The following is a 19,538-nucleotide window of genomic DNA, read 5'->3' on the forward strand; positions in this document are numbered from 1 at the left end:
CCCAGAATCCATTTCGTCCAAAACTCAAACAGGCAGTGGCGGAGGAACACAGAGTGACAGAGTTTGAAATATTACTCTTTCTGGGTCACAAAATAAACTTTAAAGATATTTTCATGCGAGAATGGTGCTGTGTAAACTTCAAATACCTGCTCGATTTATCAAGACATCACATATTTGCATAAGTGCTCTAACGTTTTCGGAGATACATTTTCATTCAGGTATTTAGAACTTACCTGAATGAAAATGTCTGGAGCACATTTTTGCAGATAGTGTTATTTACCATAAAGTGATGCAGAGTTATTCATACCAGAGTAACCAGAGAGGATCATATATTTTTAAATATATAACTTTCTACAGGACTGAATATAATATCTTTATGTAAAAGCCTGGAGCCTTTGGGGAGTATCCGAGTATTTATAACATTACACAAACCAAAGGTCTCCATCACAGTGTTCATGAAATGCTGGGTTTATCCATCTCCTGGGGCGGGCCTATGGAGGAGTGCTGAAGATCATGAGTCCTACTTGATCAATGCGATGAGCTTCAGTCTTCCTGGTGTTTCTTAAATGATGCCTCTTACAGCGGGTCAACAGAACTTCTGGCACAGGACAGCTGTGATGAAAGAAAGGGAAGAAGTTTCTCCAAACCTCTGGACCCAGGAAACCCAGTTTGGTCCTGATGGTCTCCCTCACTAGTTTCTCTCCAGGGTGAATGTAGCTGTTGATATAATATGGACTCTGTCATTAAATGAAAAGAACAAATTAGACTACACTACTGAAACGTTCTGCTGTTTTTAAAGTCTCCATGTTACCAACAGTTTTAGATCCATTACACTCAGTCTTATGTTAAAATCTCAAAGGACAGGATTATATTTTTGATATTAACAGTAACTCTGGGCCTCTGTAGAGTGTGCAGATGATCTCATCGCTGTCTAAAAATGAATAAAACATAAGAAGCGCTGAATCCTTCAATAACACAGACTATTAGAGTAACAGGTGTGTAGCATCGCTAACTAGCTAGCAACAAGCCTCCAACACAGTGCGTATGTTAGCGGCTAATCTAACTAACGAATTAGCAACAGAGTGATTTTAGAACTATAAGATGATAAGCTGTGTGTCTTTTTTATAACAGTGAAAAGTGTAAAAAAAAAGTGTAGAGGGGCATGTTTGCGCTCACGTCCAGCAGGTGTGTGGGCGGGAGCGTTACACAGTCGCTCCACCTCAAGTCAGTACTGCGCAGACTCTGATGGCAGCCTCCACAAGCAGGATATTTTGGCTTCATTTTTGCACAATGGGAGGAGGCAGTGTCGCGTCATCCATCTTTTCTACAGTCAATGGTTTTGATTGAGAGCCTTTTTTTGGGCAGCTGGAGAGGAGAAGTCTATCTTATGGCCAACCACTTGCATTTGCTGAAATGGTGCCACGCTCCCACAATGCATTGCGGCGTGACATCACCTACAAAGTCCTATACCGATACTCTAACCAAAAACATAATGTTTCATTGTATTTCATAATACAATATATAATTCTGTTATGTAATTGTAATAATAGAGCTTCATAATGATTACAGGACATCAAACTACTTGTTCTTCTTGCTTAATGATGCAGAATAATCCTATAGAAATAAAAAACCTGAAGTTTTGCGCTATTTGAACCTGTTGCCTGCAGCACTGAAGGACTCCGCAAGAGACGTCTGTTTTGCCCTAGCAGCACCTGTCCCTCTCCTCCTCTTCAGTTTGCTTCAACATAAGCTCATCATATTCTGTGATATGATTTACTCTGATGTGTTTGACGAGGTAAGTGGTGTTACCACAACACCTCACTGTGATGCCCCATGTATCGCAAACCACGTCTTGACTGTTTGTGGAGGTAAAATACGTCCACACATGACTCCGTTTAGGCTCAGTCACAGTTGTAAGTGCGCATGCCAGGGGCTGCGACACATTTATACAGCCATATTTCACATATGACTATGAAAGGCGTAAGAGGAAGTAGTTCCTTCCCATTTAGACGATCCGAATGATATAGTTTCTTTTCACTGTGTTCCTGTTAATGAAAAACTACAAATTTACCCCAAAATACTAAAATATAGATATTTTAATATGAGAATAGATTCTAGATCCACACTGTTCACGACAGCAAAGTGAAAGTCTTACAGTTATCACCATTTTCTCCTTCTTAAGGACATTTTCAATTCTAGAGATTAAAAGTTTCACTCTTCCAATTGTGGATGGTTTGTTTCAGATGTAGCTTTAATGATTTATTATAAAGTAATGCTGTTTAGATTAGAAATCACATTTCTAAATCCCAGAGTTGCTTTAATCTTTGATATCATTGTGATTATAAAAGTAATCAGGAATTTGAAATGTTAATGTGAAATTATTGTTTTCCATAGTTATTGATTAATCCTTCATTAATTCATAGGTTGTGTAATATTGGCAGTTATTAGTAATGCTGGCTCTTCAGACTGCGACGACGGCCTTGCCGGTGTTTTCTCCCTGCAGCATCCCCATAAAAGCAGCCGGCATGTTTTCAAAGCCTTTTGTGACGTGTTCCCGACACTGCAGTTTGCCCTGTGGACGCACAATACACAGATCACAAATACAATACATCAAAACAGAAACACAGGTAACTTATGTTTACATCTTTACTTAAAGGAAAGGCTCACACTAACCTCTTTCACCCATGCTAACAGTCTCTTGAGGGTCTCAGGGTGCTTGTGCTCCCACCTACTTTGCAAGAATCCCTCCATCTTCAGCTCCTTAAAGATCATGGTGAAGTAGGGATACGGACCTAAAACACAGATCATTAAAGAGAGAAAAATTTAACCCATCTTTTGCTCACAGAAACTACAGTTCATGTCTACAATAACCATCTGTGTGCCTCCACAGCACTTGTGGATCTTTAGCAGTGCAGCTTCTCCCTCTAGTGGAAAAAAACACATTAACTCAGAAGAACTTGTTGCAGGTGTATTAAATGCATTTTGTGTTCTTCACAGTGATATTTGTGGGCTTTTGGGGTCCAGGCCCCTCCAGAAAGGTCACTGTTCCCCTTCAGTCTAATACCATCTACATACCTTTACACCTGTAATTCAAATGAATTCATAAAGTTTGGTCATGAAAGCTCTGAACACCCCAGTTGGCAACAAGAATGAGATCATTCATCAGCATGCACAGAGCCGACTCACAAATTATAAGTAAAACTTGATCTATACAGCATGTTGTGATATTTTTATTCAAAGGTGCTTCACAACAAAAATGCTAAACATAAAAAACAGAGTCTGGGAGACACTGTTGCAAAAGCTCTGGCTTCTTCAGTTTTCAGCCTTGAACAATGTACAGACAGCACGCCCTGATCACATGACCTCAGGGAGTAGCTGGTTATGTATGTGTCATCCCGGGGCGGGGTGGTTTGTTTTAGGTTTGCCTTTTTTTCGCATGAGATGTAGGGTTTTTTCATTTTTAATCTTTTAATTATATTCTTAAGTGTGATTTTTAGTTCTTATAGCTTATTGCATGCTTTTATTGTGAAACCTGTTTTTAATCTGTTTCCGGGAGTCACCTTACGCCAGGGGTAGGCAACTCCAGGCCTCGAGGGCCGGTGTCCTGCAGGTTTTAGATATCATCCTGTGTCAACCCACCTGAATCAAATGATTAGTTCATTACCAGCCTGTGGAGAACTTCAAGACATGTTGAGGAGGTCATTTAGCCATTTAAATCAAATGTGTTGGATCAAGGACACATCTAAAACCTGCAGGACACCGGCACTCGAGGCCTGGAGTTACCTACCCCTGCCTTACACCCATCATCCTCATGTGCGAGAGTTCATGTCCTGGAAGGACTCCGCCCTTGACCAATCAGGGTGAGCTTTTCGGTCACCAAAAACCAATAAGAGGGTTTTGAGGGTGCTAGATAGATGTGGCGGTCTGCCTGGTGGTCATGTCTGTGCACTAACCCTGGTTGTTCCCTAGCAGGAACAAAACTCTCAGGAGTTTTTAAAATAAAAAGTAAGCTAGGGCAGTAACAAACCTGTCTGGGGTTGGCTGTCATTGTAGGTGGAGATACTTCCACACACAGCTATTCTTCCAAATTTCTTCATCTGCTGCAGGACGACATCTGACGAAGGGCCTCCCACCTAAAACCAAGCAGCAGTGTCACTTACATACATCATAACATGTTGTGAGGAATACAGTGTGAATGCAAGAGAAGAGTAGAGCAATGATTAAATATTACATGCAAGCTTGAAACTGCACCACCACTGCTCACGTTTTCAAAGAAGCAATCGTATCCTTCAGGTGAAGCCTTTCTCAGAGCCTCCTCCAGGGAACCCACAGTTTTGTAGTTGAAGACCTCATCAAATCCCAGCTCTTTGAGAAAAACCACCTTGGCATCAGAGCCTGCCGAGCCCACCACCTTACAACCCTTGATCTTGGCGATCTGTCCCACCACGGAGCCCACCGCTCCAGCTGCAGCGTTCACCAGCAGGGTCTCGCCCTCCTTTAGACCCAACACTTCTTCTATCCCATAAACAGCCGTCAGTCTGCAGAAACGGTACATCCAGCTGTTGCCTCTTTGATTGCCATATTAAATATATCCACAAAAATCACTGCTTACAAACTCTGCTTCAGCTCATTACCAAAACATCTGGAGTTAGCCACTTACGTATATTCTTAAAATAAAACTATTTTCTACTCATTACTTACTCTGGTGTCTATTACCATGTTTAGCTGACCTCTTAAACACCTTACAAACACTTAAAATGAAAGTCTTACATCACTGATATGAATGTCTCAAATGCTTTTAGTTTGCATTTAAGATTCAGCTGATAAAACTTCACATCGATCTATCTGCTGGAAACGTCAGAACATCCTGCCACGATTTAACATCCAATAGAAAATGACTTTGATCCATGCAAGTTACTTAAATCTGTCTTACCCAGGCATCCCGATGGCACCCAGAGCCAGAGACAGGGACACATCTTTAGGCCACTCAGACAGGATGGGAGTGAGGCCGGTCCCATCACTGATTGTGTGGGTTCTCCACCCACTGTCACTCACAACGTGGCTTCCCACAGGAAACGCTGGATTTTTACTCTGGATCACTCTAAAGGAAAACAGCAACATAATATTAAAACAAAAACAAAAAAGCTTTCACCTGTTTTCACTTCAGTCTGTCCTGTCACTGGGATAATTCAGTTTGCGAACAGTCAGAACACAAAATTAATCTGTGCAAATATTAATTTTGGTGGTGGGCGTCTTTGTTTCAAGTTTGTTTTGGTAACAAAGTCTTGAAGTTACCTGGTCATCAGTGTGATTTTGTGCACATTAATCCTGACATTTCAATCAATTTAATCTGCTCCCCAAGCAAGCATAGCAGTAGGAATCTGTGTTTCTTTTATTATCTGCATTTCTGAATCCCTGGCATAGAAAAATAATATACACTAAGCAACAAAGTAAAGGTACAGTTGTCTTCTCAGATTCTTCTATGATTTCAGCTGTTAATCAGGCTAGAAAGTTTCAGTGTTTCTTTTCATGTTCAGCTTGAGACTTCACAGGAACTTTACTTATCAGAGGGTTTATGTCACTGTGTGTATCTTTTACACAATCTCTGGTGTTTAGATTTGACTTTGACTTTGGTTATTAACAGCAGATACAGACTGTGTCAGTAAACGTACACATCACAACACATCATGTAAGTTTTCTGTGTGCAGGTGTGTTTGTGTTTCTTACTTGGCCACCTGACCTCCGATCATCACATCTCCCTCCTTCATGTGGGTTTTGCTGAAGGGCCTGTTGGGACCAGCAGTGTGTTACAATATGTATTTATATCAGGAGCATTAAAATAGTTCAGTAATGAGTGATGCTGCTCTCTGATCACCTCATGTACGGGTCGACACTGAGAAACACAGCTTCCAACAGCACCTCTGCAGACAAAACTAAACTCATTTAAAGTGCTCGATGCTTAATGTTTGACAAAAACTGAAGAAGGTGCTCTCCTGTAGAGAGAAAGAAGAAAGACGTACCTCCATCTTTGGGCTCAGGGAGCTCCTCCACCTTCAGCCCAAAGTCGCTTTTCTTTGGGAAGCCGTCAAAGTGCTTAGTCATGACCCATGACTTAGCTTTCACCATGATTCTTCTTTTTTATGGCAGCTGTAAAGAAATATTGCCCGTCACTGTTATCAACAGACATGAAAGTGCTGAGTCATCCAGCGCTGTGCAAAGTAGAGCTGAATAAAACCTGAAGTCACTCTGTGACGTTAAGCTGTGGTGAGCATCAAACAACACAAATCATTTTCTAGTTTAGAGTTGATGAGTGACCTAGCTGTTGTTATAAGAACAATTCAAATGAAATGCAGACATCTTTATCACACAAACACAAACATTCACACACAAGTTCTTTGAGTGCTGGGAGTAGAAAGAAGGTGGTGTCCATTCACATACAAGTATGCACACTTAAAAACAGGAAGGATCTTTCTTTCCCAAGAAACGAAGAAAAAAGGGGAAGTATAAAGTTTAATGCGTTTGAGTTTCAGACTTTACAACCACAGTAAATGTATACTTTCTTTGTGTTTTAATTAAACAACGGCGAAACACAATACAATGGGCCATTAAACTGTCGTATCAAATATTTTATGGTCGGTAGCGAGATAATGGCTTAGGCAAAGGCTTAAAAGTGATAACTAATCTCTGCGTCTGTTTGCTACTTCTCTCCAGCGTCACCTGATCCAGGAAAATAGTATTTAATGCATTTCACTAACAGCTCTCTACCTTCTATAGCTGTAACTCACCAGTCGCCTCTCTTCCCACAGAAATAGTAGAAGGTGTGGGGTCCGTGTGGGTGGAAGTGGGCAGAGACGGGTTTGTGAAAGCTTAAAAGAAGACATGGCAGGAGACGTCCTTTTATTCCTAAATCTGATTGGCTAAAAGTATTGTGCACACCTTCTGAGCTGTGAGAGAGGGTACCCTGCCAATAAGGTTCAAGATATTTACTTTACCTTTTACATACTGTTCGGGTTAAATTTGAGCCATTTTTGAAATTTGACAGCAGTAAAAAAATAGTTTAATTTTTTTATTCTGAAATTTTATGACCTTTCCTAAAGTACCAAAAGACACAAAAACACATTTTTTCATAGACATTCAGTGTGTTCTAGAATCAAATTTGACCTGTAGCTATTTATGTATCTATTCAGGTCAAACACATGGAGCTACCCACTGTGGCAACTCCTTTTTAATAAGGAAGCCGATAAAAGCAGCTTTAAATCCTTTACTTCAAAACAAAACAAAACAAAACTCTGTTCTTGCCAAGTTTTGAAGTCTGTAAATCTAAATCTTCTAGTTCTAAACCACATTTTATTGTTTTCAATAACAACAAAAAAAATTAAATATATATCAGAGGTTTGACTTTTAATGCTCAGGGTCCATTTTTTTTCCTGACAAAGATATCTCGCTTAAAACCCTGTGCCAGTTACCAAGGTAACACAATCTGTGATCTTAACCTGCTCTCTGGCAGGTTTTCTTCAGCAAACTCTCCCCTCCACCTTCAGTCAATTTCAGTTTATGCCACTAATGTCAGAGCACATATCAGAGCGCATTAATATGCAAAAGCTTTTGCTGAAATCCCAGATGGAAACATAAAAACGAACGAAGTTTCTCAGGCTTTCTGGATGGCAAGCCAGCCGTCAGTTTGGCAGCCAGTTTCACTGCACTGGTTGAAGACTAACTTTAAAGAGAAGTGTTGGTTACATGCTCTCAATAGATTTAAAAGTAGAATAGGAGGCAGAGCCTTCAGCTTTCAGGCCCCTCTTCTGTGGAAGCAGCTCCCAGTTTGGATTCAGGAGACAGACACTCTCTCTACCATCAAGATTAGACTTAAAACGTTCTTTTTTGATAAAACATACAGTTAGTCCTGGATCAGCTGACCCTGAATCCTCTGTTAGTTACGCTGCAATTCGTCAAGGCCGCTGGGGGATTTTGTCAGGAGCTGAGTCTGTGACCCAGCATTTTGTGTTTATTTTTGTATTTGTGATTTCTTATATTATATTGAAAGGATGTTAAGTTTGTAGATGTCCTCCAGAGATGAGAGAGGGGCACCAACAATCCTCATGGCAGTCTTAACAATCCTATTAAGTTGACGCTTCTCGTAGGACTTGCAGCTGCCAAACCAAGCTGTAAAACTTTGTCAGGATGTTTTCAGTGGTGCCTCTGTAAAAAGTTGTGTGGTGAAGTGTGGAGAGTCCTGCTTTTCTGAGTCTCCTGAGGGAGTGGAGACGCTTTTGTGCTTTTTTGATAACTGCTGTGGTGTTAATGGAGAACGACAGGTCATCAGCAAGGTGTACACCCAGGAACTTAACACTGCTGACCCTCTCCGCAGCGGCACCATCTATGGTGAGGTCAGTGTGGTGATCTCTGGCAGCCTTTCTGAAATCGATCACTATCTCTTTTGTTTTGTCCGCATTGATGGTGAGATTGTTGGATCTACACCACACTTCAAGCTGCTCCACTTCCATCCTATAGGCAGACTCGTCGTTGTCAGTCATGAGACCACCCACAGTTGTGTCGTCTGCGAACTTCACAATGTGGTTAGGGCTGAATCTGGCCGTACAGTCATGAGTGAGCAGGCTGAACAGCAGCGGGCTCAGGACACACCCCTGAGGAGAGCCTGTGCTCACTAAGATGGTCTTACATGTTTGGCTGCCCACCTTGACTGTCTGTTGCCGCTTTGTCAGGAAGCTGGAAACCGAGTTGCAGGTTGCCGGGTCCACGCTTAATAGCGTCAGCTTTTTCAGCTCCGAAAACGTCGGAGCACGTTTGGAAATATATGATATCTTGATAAATCAAGCAGATATTTGAAGTTTACACAGCTACATTCTCGCTTGAAAATAACTTAAAAGTTTATTTTGTGACCCAGAAAGAGTAATATTTAAAAGTTTTTAGCCCCGCTCGTCCACCATTGCCGCGTTTGAGTTTTGGACGAAATGCATTCTGGGATATTTAGCTGTACCAAGTCCACACAAGTCACCACCGATGCATGCTCGATAAAACGGGCGGAGCGAGAACACATCCGGGACTTTTTCGCGTTCTCGGCTTGATGCGTACTTCGCATTGGAACAGTTCTTGGTCTCCAACTGATGACGTATCACGAGTACACGAGAACGCAAGTACGCATATTGAGAAAGGCCGCATGTTCAGTGTGTTTTGTTTTACTTCCCCTAAAGTGTCATTATGTTCATTTGTGTCAGCTGTTTCCTCATGTGTTTCCACTTCCCCTGATCACCTCCTGTGTGTATTTAGTTTACGAGTGTTCATGTTGAGTCACAGCGTTTTCGCTGCGGCTCTGACTTTTTTTCCCTCGTTTATGGGTCCATGATCCTGCTCAGTTTCATGTCTTGGTTTTCATAGTTAGTCATAGTTTTTGAGTTTAGTTTTCGCTTTTTTTTTTTTTTTTTGTATTCTTGTTGAATAAAAGGGTTTAAACCAAAACCAGCCTATAATAAACAGCTCGCTTTTGTTTAAACCCTTTTTTCATCTCCCTCTGTGTCAGCGCTTGGGTCCTTTTCTTCACTCTACACACAGTCAGCAACAGATTCCCATGATGGACTGTGTTTCCCTTTTTTTTCTTTTTTAAATACACCTTTGCATTTCATCATTATTTATTATTAATCACTGGCTCTCTTCACAGGGTGTCTTTTGTCCAGTCTTCCTCTCATCACCCCTAACTGGCAGGGACAGATGGTCGCTCCTTCCTGTACCTGGTTTTGCCAGTGGTTCCTTCCTGTTAAGAGGGAGTTTTCCTTCCCACTGTCACCCAAGTGCTCGCTCATCTGATTAAGGGTTTCTCTGTATTATTGTAGTCTTTATGTAACGCAAAGTTAGATAAGGGCTAGTTTTATTGCAATTGGTGAGTTTACTGACTGACGCACAGAAGAAATAGTTCTTTATGGAGCCTAGATGGTGTGAATGACGAGACCAGAGACTGCAAATTCTTGTTCAGGAAAACCCAAAAATATATGAACAATGGAACAAAATAATAAATACAAAACACAAAATAAATGTACCACAATTAATTAAGAAATTAATGTTGTGATTCTCTGTGCAAGAGTCCTTTTGGTCCTTTTTTTTAAAGTTTCTTTTAAAGTTCAATTTTAAGGAATTCCTCCTTAGGGTCCAGCTTCATGTAATGGGCAAAATAGGTCCGTAATCCAAAGACGGCAAAATGGGTGAAAAGAGGGGAAAAGAATGGTCGCCACTTTAATATGAAGATGATCAATTCAGTGTGGAGAAAAAAAACCCTGACCTGTAGGCCAGAAAAATGTCCATTAGCACATCAAGTTCAACAAATCATTTTTTCTGTAATTCTGTGCAACAATGTGAATCATCATCATATTTCACAAAGGTACAATGGTTAAATTATTAATCATTTTGGCTACGTAGCATAATCTATTCATTACAGTAGCGTTCCCTACAATTACAAAAACGACAATAAAGAAAAACAACTGTCTAACAGACAGCATAGCCGAATTTAAGGCAACACATAACAATAATCAGTCAATTGCACTTTGTTTCAAAGAAAGCCCATTTAAGTGCTTAAATAAATGAAAGTGTTCCAAAACAGCAATTTTCGAACTGGAGTTCTGTTCGCGGTGGGAACGCACCAAATGAAGTAGTTTTAATCGCGGAAACGATCGACTCGTTACTGACAACTAAAACGTTGTTTTTGGTAGATGTTAAAGACACTCACTGCTGAGGTGATAAGCTTTTATAGACGAACTGAGGGGAGAAAACGCTTATTTTCTTTTTTACAACGCCGTTAGCTTACAACCACAGCAGGAGTCGAACCCGGAAGTATCCCTCCACAGCCGGTTTTCATCCTTGCCGTGACGTGGGAGGAGCAAATCAGGAGAGGGACCTTAAATCAGCTGACGTGGGTCATGTTACAGTGCGTAGTTGATTTCGGTTATATTTACCTTAAAATATAAAGCATCTTGGGGTAACTGTTGTTGTGAAGAGTCTGATATAAATACCACTGAATAAAAGTAGGATGGGATCTGGCACCTTTATGTTGAAATGTCCAATAGACGTTTTAAAGCTTGAAATTTGAACCTCAACATATTTTCTGCTGCAAATCACCAAAATCAAGCTTTAAAGTTATTACATAGTTTTGAATTTTATGGGGAATAAGTTCCTAAGATAAAATGTATTGAGATGCAAGTGATTTTTGGGGACACTGTAAATTAAATATTTTGCTGTACTTTGTTGATGGTCCTAACTCAGCCCCCCCCCCCCCCCCCCCCGACAACCCCCCCCGGTGATTTATCCACCATCTAACTTTTGTGCCTGCCTGTGCAGAGATGAGCTGCACACATACTGCAAAATCATATTTCAACAAGTAACGCTTTAGTGGAAAACAAGCTGGGACAGGCACGTGCGGGGGGGGGGGGCTAGAGGGGCTTGAGCACCCGCCCCTTTCCCGATGGGTGCCCAAAGTGCCCTTTTGTTGAGGCAACTTTTTAAAAAAAAAAAAAGTATTTATTTTTTTTAATGTATGTGTGCGTGCGGAGTCCTGTCTGTGTCCCTCAACAATAATATTTAACTATTAATCACAGTTTTGCTAAATAAAAGGATCTGGCTTGCATCAGTCACATGATCACATTTAACCAATGATCGCCCTTGATGGCAGAACGCGCTGGTTACGAGCCGGGAACGAGCTCACAAAGAGCACGCGCATTTTTTGCGGTCCGGAGCTGTAGGAGAAACAAGTTAACTCAGAGACACAGACTGATGCGATAAAACCAGTAAGTAGGTGTACAGCGTACACTGTAGTCTATAGCACACAGGAGTATTAGCTTATTATGTACACGTTGGTATGTTGAAACAAACGAGCGTGCTGCGTGTGCAACAGCGTGACAAACATTACCTGTCCTTTTATTAACTGCACAAGTAGTGCTGGTCATAGCTGCTGGCTACCTGTGTATGGCTGTCATGGGTCTGTAGCTCTGTCACCGTTTTAGGGAACATATTTAGTTTTAAAGTAAGTTTCCGGGCTTTTCCTGCCTTTCTGGAGGGATTATATTTCACTAAAATACGATCTAATATGCATGTCCACATAATTATGCATCATTATAATTATAATATATTAAAAAACACACGCTGTATTTTAAAGAACATACATTAAGAAGCAGATTATATTAGATTTATATTTTAAATAAGACAAAATTTGGTTTTTACAGCAGTAAAATTATTGTATCTCTACAGTTTAAAAATGTAATAAGCTTTCTGCCTGCACAGAGTGGATAGTGAAACAAATGAAATCATCATAAATACATTATTTCATATTTATTACTTCTCCGTCCTCGTTGCTTTATTATTGTAGCTCTAGTAATAAATAATAATGTAAGGATTCTGGATCAGCACCATGATGCCCATAGTATATACAGTATTCTGAAGAAAGTCTAAAATGTCACTGTGTGTGCGTGCATGTGTGTGTTTTATTTAGATGGATGGAAAAAAATTATTACTCATGATATAACAATGTCCAGACATGCCTGGTAAGGACATGACGAGGAAACAGTAGGAGCTGTGTGAGGCTACTAAAGGCAGTGATATAACATTTTTCTGTCATCATTAAGTGCAAGAGTTGTTAGGTGTGGATAATTAAATTATAGCTTATTGCAATAGCAAGTTGTGCCTTGTTCTCAGATAGACAGCAAGTGGAGAGTGATATATGAAATGATGGGATGGAAGGAAGAAGAGAAGCAGAGTGATTCACAGGCAGAGCCTAAATTATTTCTCACAGTTTTTTGTTGCCTTATGGTTCCAAGCGCTGTCACCAATCTTTGCATTTTGTTATTATCTCATGACACTTGTTTAATCAGCTACCATCTCTCCTATGGACTTTTTAATGTCTACAGTCTCAGATCAACACAGCCCTGCCCTCCAGCACTATCCACAGCAACCCCTCTACAGCAACATTGTACCCATCAGGTAAAACATCGGCTACGTTTGCTTTGCCTTGTTGCCCATATTAGATTCTTGATGAATGTGTGTTGTTGTTATTCAGCCTGGTTCAATGTGCCCCTTTTTAACTTTGAGCACCCGCCCCTTTAAACCTCTCTGCACGGCCCTGAGCTGGGATCTAAGTTGCTCTTGCCTTTGATATGGGAGTCCCAAGAAGCAGAAGCTACAAACATCAGATTCATACTGTATAGCAAACTACAGCTTGAAGCCACAGAATTGTTGTTTCACAAGGAAAAAAAGACAAACAAAGAAAAAAAACCAACTTTATACACAGAAAGGTTTCCAGTAAACACAAAGCATGCGGTTAATCATTCTGCAGTAAATAATGTGTTCACGTAGCAGCCACAGATCTTCACTGATCGTAACAGAATGATGTCCTTTGACCAATTTCCTTTTTCTTCAGTAAAATTTCATTCAGGTTTCAGTCTCTGAATGGTGAAGCTACACAAACCGTCTAAATGTAAACTACAATCACAATTTCAATGTAATATTTCAGATTTAACTAACAATTCGTTATGAACAACTGATTTCTGACTAGAAATCACATTTCTTTGAATGTTTAAAGTGTACCAGAGTTGCTTAACTGCTGTTTCGATGAGTACCAATGCACTAAAAAAACAAAACAAAACAAGAAAAACAAGTGAAATGTTAATGTGAAATGATTCAGTTATGGTGATTGCTCGATTCTTCATTAATTCATAGATTGTGTAATAATGGCAGTTATTAGTAATGCTGGCTCTCTTGCATTGAACTTTTCAGACTGCGACGACGGCCTTGCCGATGTTTTCTCCCCGCATCATCCCCATAAAAGCAGCCGGCATGTTTTCAAAGCCTTTTGTGACGTGCTCCCGACACTGCAGTTTGCCCTGTGGATGCACAATACACAGATCACAAATACAATACATCAAAACAGAAACACAGGTAACTGATGTTTACATCTTTACTTAAAGGAAAGGCTCACACTAACCTCTTTCACCCATGCTAACAGTCTCTTGAGGGTTTCAGGGTGCTTGTGCTGCCTGCTGCTTTGCATAAATCCCTCCATCTTCAGCTCCTTTATGATCATAGTGAAGTAGGGATACGGACCTAAAACACAGATCATTAAAGAGAGAAAAATATAAAACATATTTCACAGCAAGGAAACTACAATCCATATCTAAAATAACTCTGTCTCCACAGCTTTTAAAGCACACTTCTTCAGTAGTGCAATGTCTCCCTCTAGTGAAAAACAACAATAATACATGAGAAATTTTAATGGGTGTATTAACTGCATTTCTCATTATAAGAAGGAATTAAGTTAATTGATGAAAGCATTAGGATCTATTTGTTTTTAGAAAACATGACATCATTAACTGTCTCATAAAAAAAAAAATGAATACCACAATGACAGAGTTTCTACAACTCTCTAAAAAATGATGCCTGCTATCCTCACCTGTCTGTGGTGTGCTGTCATTGTAGGTGGAGATACTTCCACACACAGCTATTCTTCCACAGTTCTTCATCTGCTCCAGGGCAACAGTTGCAAAAGAACCTCCCACCTAAAAACAACAACAACAAAAACAAATTAAAGCTGCAAGCAGCGTTCTGAGGGCCCTCCGTCGCGTCGAGCCACGGCCAACACCTACACCCAGCATTTTCGATCTGATGTGACATTGATTGAAGTCATGCTTCGGAGAACCACCAGCTAAAATTTCATCCCATTCAATGATGATTATCGTCGTCCCATTAGGTGGCGCTCTAACCATTACTGACAAATCGCATATCAAACATTTCCAAACTTGACTTTCGACTCATGCCCGCGAAGTTTGGGAGAGACTGGACATTTTACGTTTAGGGAAACGGGGTGGTCATGGCGGCACGTGGAGTTTCAATCACTTGCTAAAAAGCGGTAATCTGCTGTCACTCAAAAACAGAAAGCTTTGCAATTTAACATCACAAATGCTCACATTTTCAAACAAGCAGTCGTATCCTTCAGGTGAAGCCTTCCTCAGAGCCTCCTCCAGGGAATCCACAGTTTTGTAGTTGAAGGCCTCATCAAATCCCAGCTCTTTGAGAAAAACCACTTTGGCATCAGAGCCTGTCGAGCCCACCACCTTACAACCCTTGATCTTGGCGATCTGTCCCACCACGGAGCCCACCGCTCCAGCTGCAGCGTTCACCAGCAGGGTCTCGCCCTCCTTTAGACCCAACACGTCTTCTATCCCATAAACAGCCGTCAGTCTGCAGAGAGACAGAAACGGTAAATCCAGCTGTTGCCTCTTTGATTGCCATATTAATTATATCCACAAAAATCACTGCTTAGAAACTCTGCTTCAGCTCATCAACAGGAGAAAACATCTGGGGTTTGTCCACCTACTGTCTTAAAAGAAGACTATTTTATGTAAATATTTCTCTATAAAATCACTCACGTCTTACTGTTACTTGTTTTTTGATTTTTAATGCTTTTATTTGGTTGCAATTTTCAACCTAATAACTGCTGGAAGAGTCAGAACATCCTGCCATGATTTAACATCCAATAGAAAGTGACTTTGATCCATGCAGGTTACTTAAATCTGTCTTACCCGGGCATCCCGATGGCACCCAGAGCCAGAGACAGGGACACATCTTTAGGCCACTCAGGCAGGATGGGAGTGAGGCCGGTCCCATCACTGATTGTGTGGGTTCTCCACCCGCTGTTACTCACAACGTGGCTTCCCACAGGAAACGCTGGATTTTTACTCTGGATCACTCTAAAGAAAAACAACAACATAATAATCACATTAAAAAGCTTCTCATTGAGATGATAATTTGATAATGCTAGTAGCTGAAAACGCAAAATTAAACTGTAGAATACAGTTAAAGATTATAAGTCTAGAGGTTTATCAGGTATTAGGTACTCAAATACCAGACTGAGCACTGATAAGCACCTGTACAATCGGTATATGTATTTCTGCAATATTAGTTCATTTTATCACATATGTTAGCCTTTCCTCTGTGTGACATTGCTTTGTGTGGAAAACTGACTGCCGAGAAAGATGTGTTCTCAGTGCTACAAACTGTTCCTACAAATTAAAGGAAATGTGTGACATGTGGGTTTGAAACAGATTCTCTTCGAGGTTGAATAGAAAGTAATTTATTGTGCATGTTTGTCAACAAAAAACATTTCCACTGGAACAGATCGGACATCTGAACAGTCTCAACATCTGTTTTTACTCTCGAGTCCGTGAGGAATGACACAAAGTCTTTGGTCATTAGCAGCAGATGAAGGCCGCGTTCTTTTTCAGTAAACATCAGGCATGCACATCACTGAGGATAAAAGCTTTCCCCGTGTGCTGGACTGTTTGTGTTTCTTACTTGGCCACCTGAGTTCCAATCATCACATCTCCTTCCTTCATGCTAACTCTGCTGAACGGCCTGATGAGACAAGCAGTGTGTTACAATACAGTCGAATACATTTTGAAATATATTTTCATCTGTATAAAAATGAGCTAAACGTAGCATTGCTATGAAAATGATTCAGTTATGTGGTTCTGCTCTCTACTCACCTCATGTACGGGTCGACACTGAGAAACACAGCTTCCAGAAGCACCTCTGAAAACATAGGTACACACATTTATTTGACAAAATAAATATGTGTGTTGTTTGTGTGTGTCTGTGTGTGTGGGTGGGTGGGGGCTTTTCTGTCCTATCAGAGAGAAAAAAAAAACAACAACAAAGTCCTACCTCCATCTTTGGGCTCAGGGAGCTCCTCCACCTTCAGCTCAAAATCACTGTTTTTTGGGAAGCCGTCAAAGTGTTTAGTCATTACCCAGAACTTGGCTTGAACCATGATTCTTCTCTTGTATGGCAGCAGATATAGCTTTTAACTGCTTCTGTAAACATAAGAAGACATGAGAAAATCATCACCAGCCTTTTCACCACTCACAGGAAAGGCTGGAGGGTACTTTCTCTGACAGATCTTAGAAAAAAATCAAGCTTTTAAACAGCAGTTGTTAAATATTTTTCCTAAGTTCCTAAGATAATCAGCCAAAATCCATTGAGATGTGAGAGATTTTAGGGACACTGTGTAAATTAAATATTTCGCTGTACTTTGTTGATGGTCCTGACTCCCAGCCTGCTGCAGAGCCTTGCCCAGCTCAGAAGATGGGTTTGTGATTAAAATTTGAGTTGTAATTTATTAATTACTTTAATACTTTAAGACTAAGTGCAATACTACGGAAGCGTAGAGCTGCCACCCAGGCAAAAGAAAAATACAAGTGTATCACGTTATAACGTGAAAAGTTTATTGTTCTAACAAGATACTTTTCCTGTTTGTACAATATACTATCACGTTTGTACAATATACTTTTCACGTTTGAACAACATAATATCACGTTATTACAATATACATAAATATCACGTTCGTACAATATAATTATCACGTTCGTACAATATAATTATCACGTTCGTACAATATAATTATCACGTTCGTACAATATAATTATCACGTTCGTACAATATAATTATCACGTTCGTACAATATAATTATCACGTTCGTACAATATAAATATATTGTACGAACGTGATAATTATGTATATTGTAATAACGTGATATTATGTTGTTCAAACGTGAAAAGTATATTGTACAAACATGATAGTATATTGTACAAACAGGAAAAGTATCTTGTTAGAACAATAAACTTTTCACGTTATAACGTGATACACTTGTATTTTTCTTTTGCCTGGGTGGCAGCTCTACGCTTCCGTACAATACTCTTTTTATGACAAAGTTGTATTTTTACTCAGTTGTATATAGCATTTGTATTCTATTTTTATCTTATTGTATATAGTATCTTATTCTATTCCAGTGTTCTCTAATTTTTGCTATATAACTTTGCACTGTCCACTTTCTGCTGTAACAAAACAAATTTCCCTCGTGTGGGACTAATAAGGGTTATCTTATCTTATCTTACAAACGGAAAGAAATGTTCAAACAACTATACTTTAGTGAGCGGCTCCCTGACACGCCTCCTTATGTTACTGTTTCTTTGCAGCAAAAGCTTCAATGGTTGTGATTCGTTCACCATCCGAGTTTTCTGCTTGCCTGTGCAGAGATGAACTGTACACATACTGCAAAATCATATTTCAACAAGCTGGGAAGGGGGATGGGGAGGGTGGCGAGGACGAAGAGCTTGTATCTCCAAATCTGATTGGCTAAAAGTTTTGCGCCGCCTCTGACGCTAGTCATGCGCGCGCTCTGTATGGACGTTTTGCCGCGAAAAAGCACGACTTGTTTATCTTTTTGGCGCCAAACGACTCGCTGACAGCCAATCCTTCTTCAGTGAAAATTGTATATTACCATACTTCTGACATAGTTTGTCACAAGAACCCCCCCAAAAACAGCTTTAAAAAAAAAATAAAAAAATCCAGACAGGTTTTCAGTAAAAACACAAAGCATGTGGCTCTGATGATTTTTAAATATTTTATTTCACTTGGTATAAATGATCATTATTACTATTATTATGACTGTTATAGCTAAATTATTTACAAAAATTCTAACAAAAGAATTTCTCAAGTATGGGACAAAGCGTCTTTTATTATCTCATAACACCTGTTTCTTCTGACCATAAAGTATCTGACTATAAACTATCTGATACTGTCACTATCGGATTATAATTTCTCAGATCTTGTTATGGGAGTAGTAATTCATTTGGAATGCACAATTTTTTAGCATGCTCAAAAACACACATGTACAGTCATACGCACACAAAACAAAGCAGGAAGCGTATCCTGCGGTTTTCAGTCTTCATAGACTTATAAATGTACTCTTTTGTCTCATACATGTACTTCGTAAAACCCACTACAGCGTCCATGTTCTTTGGCAAATAATACTGACGCAGACTACAACACATGACTATGGGCAGTAAGTAATCAACTAAAAGCAAACGCTTAAAAGTGAGTTGCAATTCCCTCCTGTAGCCTGCTACACTTCCTAAGTTCGCCTCTTCTACTAAAACAGTACAGCTGAGTAAATCCTATTATTCCACAAATAACGATATAAACTGGAGCCTCGCCTTACCGATGAAGTGTGTAGTGGTGTGTCCTGTGTGTCGAAGCTTCGATACCTGTATCGGGTAATCTCGGGGAAGTTTTTGTGAAGCGCGTCTCGAGGCTTGCTTTGATTACGTATGCAGTGACATTCGAGGCCTCGCGGGCAGTCCGTACCACGTGACTGATCAGTAACTGGCTCGCCGGTTCGCGCCAGATTCGAAATAAAATGGGCAGCAAAACACAGCTGATTCCCCATCACACTGTTGTGGAATTGGATTACGTACGTGCTACATAGTTTCTTGAGCATTTCTTCTTCGATGGAACCAGCAAGGAAGAGATTTTTTTTAAATCTCATCTCTTCTAATAAAGTATGCATACAGTAATAAATATCACGAATGATAAATACCATAATATAAATAAACAACACTACAGATCCTATAATCTGATTTCTGTCTTTCAGTTTTTTAAAAAAAATGAAGCGCCACACACGCCATATATATATATATATATATATATAT

At 40.0% G+C, this 19,538-nt stretch overlaps 2 protein-coding genes and 1 long non-coding RNA gene across 3 annotated transcripts in view; all 3 read right to left on the reverse strand.

The window, feature by feature from the left end:
• Positions 1-19,538, reverse strand: part of LOC146522107 (uncharacterized) — a 234,587-nt gene that overhangs the window by 182,841 nt on the left and 32,208 nt on the right. The gene's annotated exons all lie outside the window — the stretch shown is intronic.
• Positions 1,406-6,914, reverse strand: LOC146522115 (prostaglandin reductase 1-like). The gene is made up of 9 exons (XM_085153898.1): positions 6,786-6,914; positions 6,021-6,147; positions 5,876-5,921; positions 5,728-5,787; positions 4,934-5,101; positions 4,265-4,538; positions 4,028-4,133; positions 2,674-2,792; positions 1,406-2,572 (listed from the first exon to the last, which is right to left on the reverse strand). Exons 2-9 carry the CDS (start codon positions 6,124-6,126, stop codon positions 2,462-2,464), a joined length of 990 nt encoding a protein of 329 aa, XP_085010024.1. The 5' UTR covers positions 6,127-6,147; positions 6,786-6,914; the 3' UTR covers positions 1,406-2,461.
• On the reverse strand, positions 13,258-19,165 carry ptgr1.1 (prostaglandin reductase 1, tandem duplicate 1). Its single transcript, XM_085153891.1, has 9 exons — positions 19,049-19,165; positions 16,714-16,862; positions 16,536-16,581; positions 16,345-16,404; positions 15,573-15,740; positions 14,958-15,231; positions 14,444-14,549; positions 13,979-14,097; positions 13,258-13,877 (listed from the first exon to the last, which is right to left on the reverse strand). The coding sequence occupies exons 2-9, from the start codon at positions 16,817-16,819 to the stop codon at positions 13,767-13,769; spliced, it is 990 nt and encodes a 329-aa protein (XP_085010017.1). The 5' UTR covers positions 16,820-16,862; positions 19,049-19,165; the 3' UTR covers positions 13,258-13,766.

The sequence above is a fragment of the Neolamprologus multifasciatus genome, chromosome 3 (assembly GCF_963576455.1).
Source record: "Neolamprologus multifasciatus chromosome 3, fNeoMul1.2, whole genome shotgun sequence".
In the NCBI taxonomy this organism is placed as follows: domain Eukaryota; kingdom Metazoa; phylum Chordata; class Actinopteri; order Cichliformes; family Cichlidae; genus Neolamprologus; species Neolamprologus multifasciatus.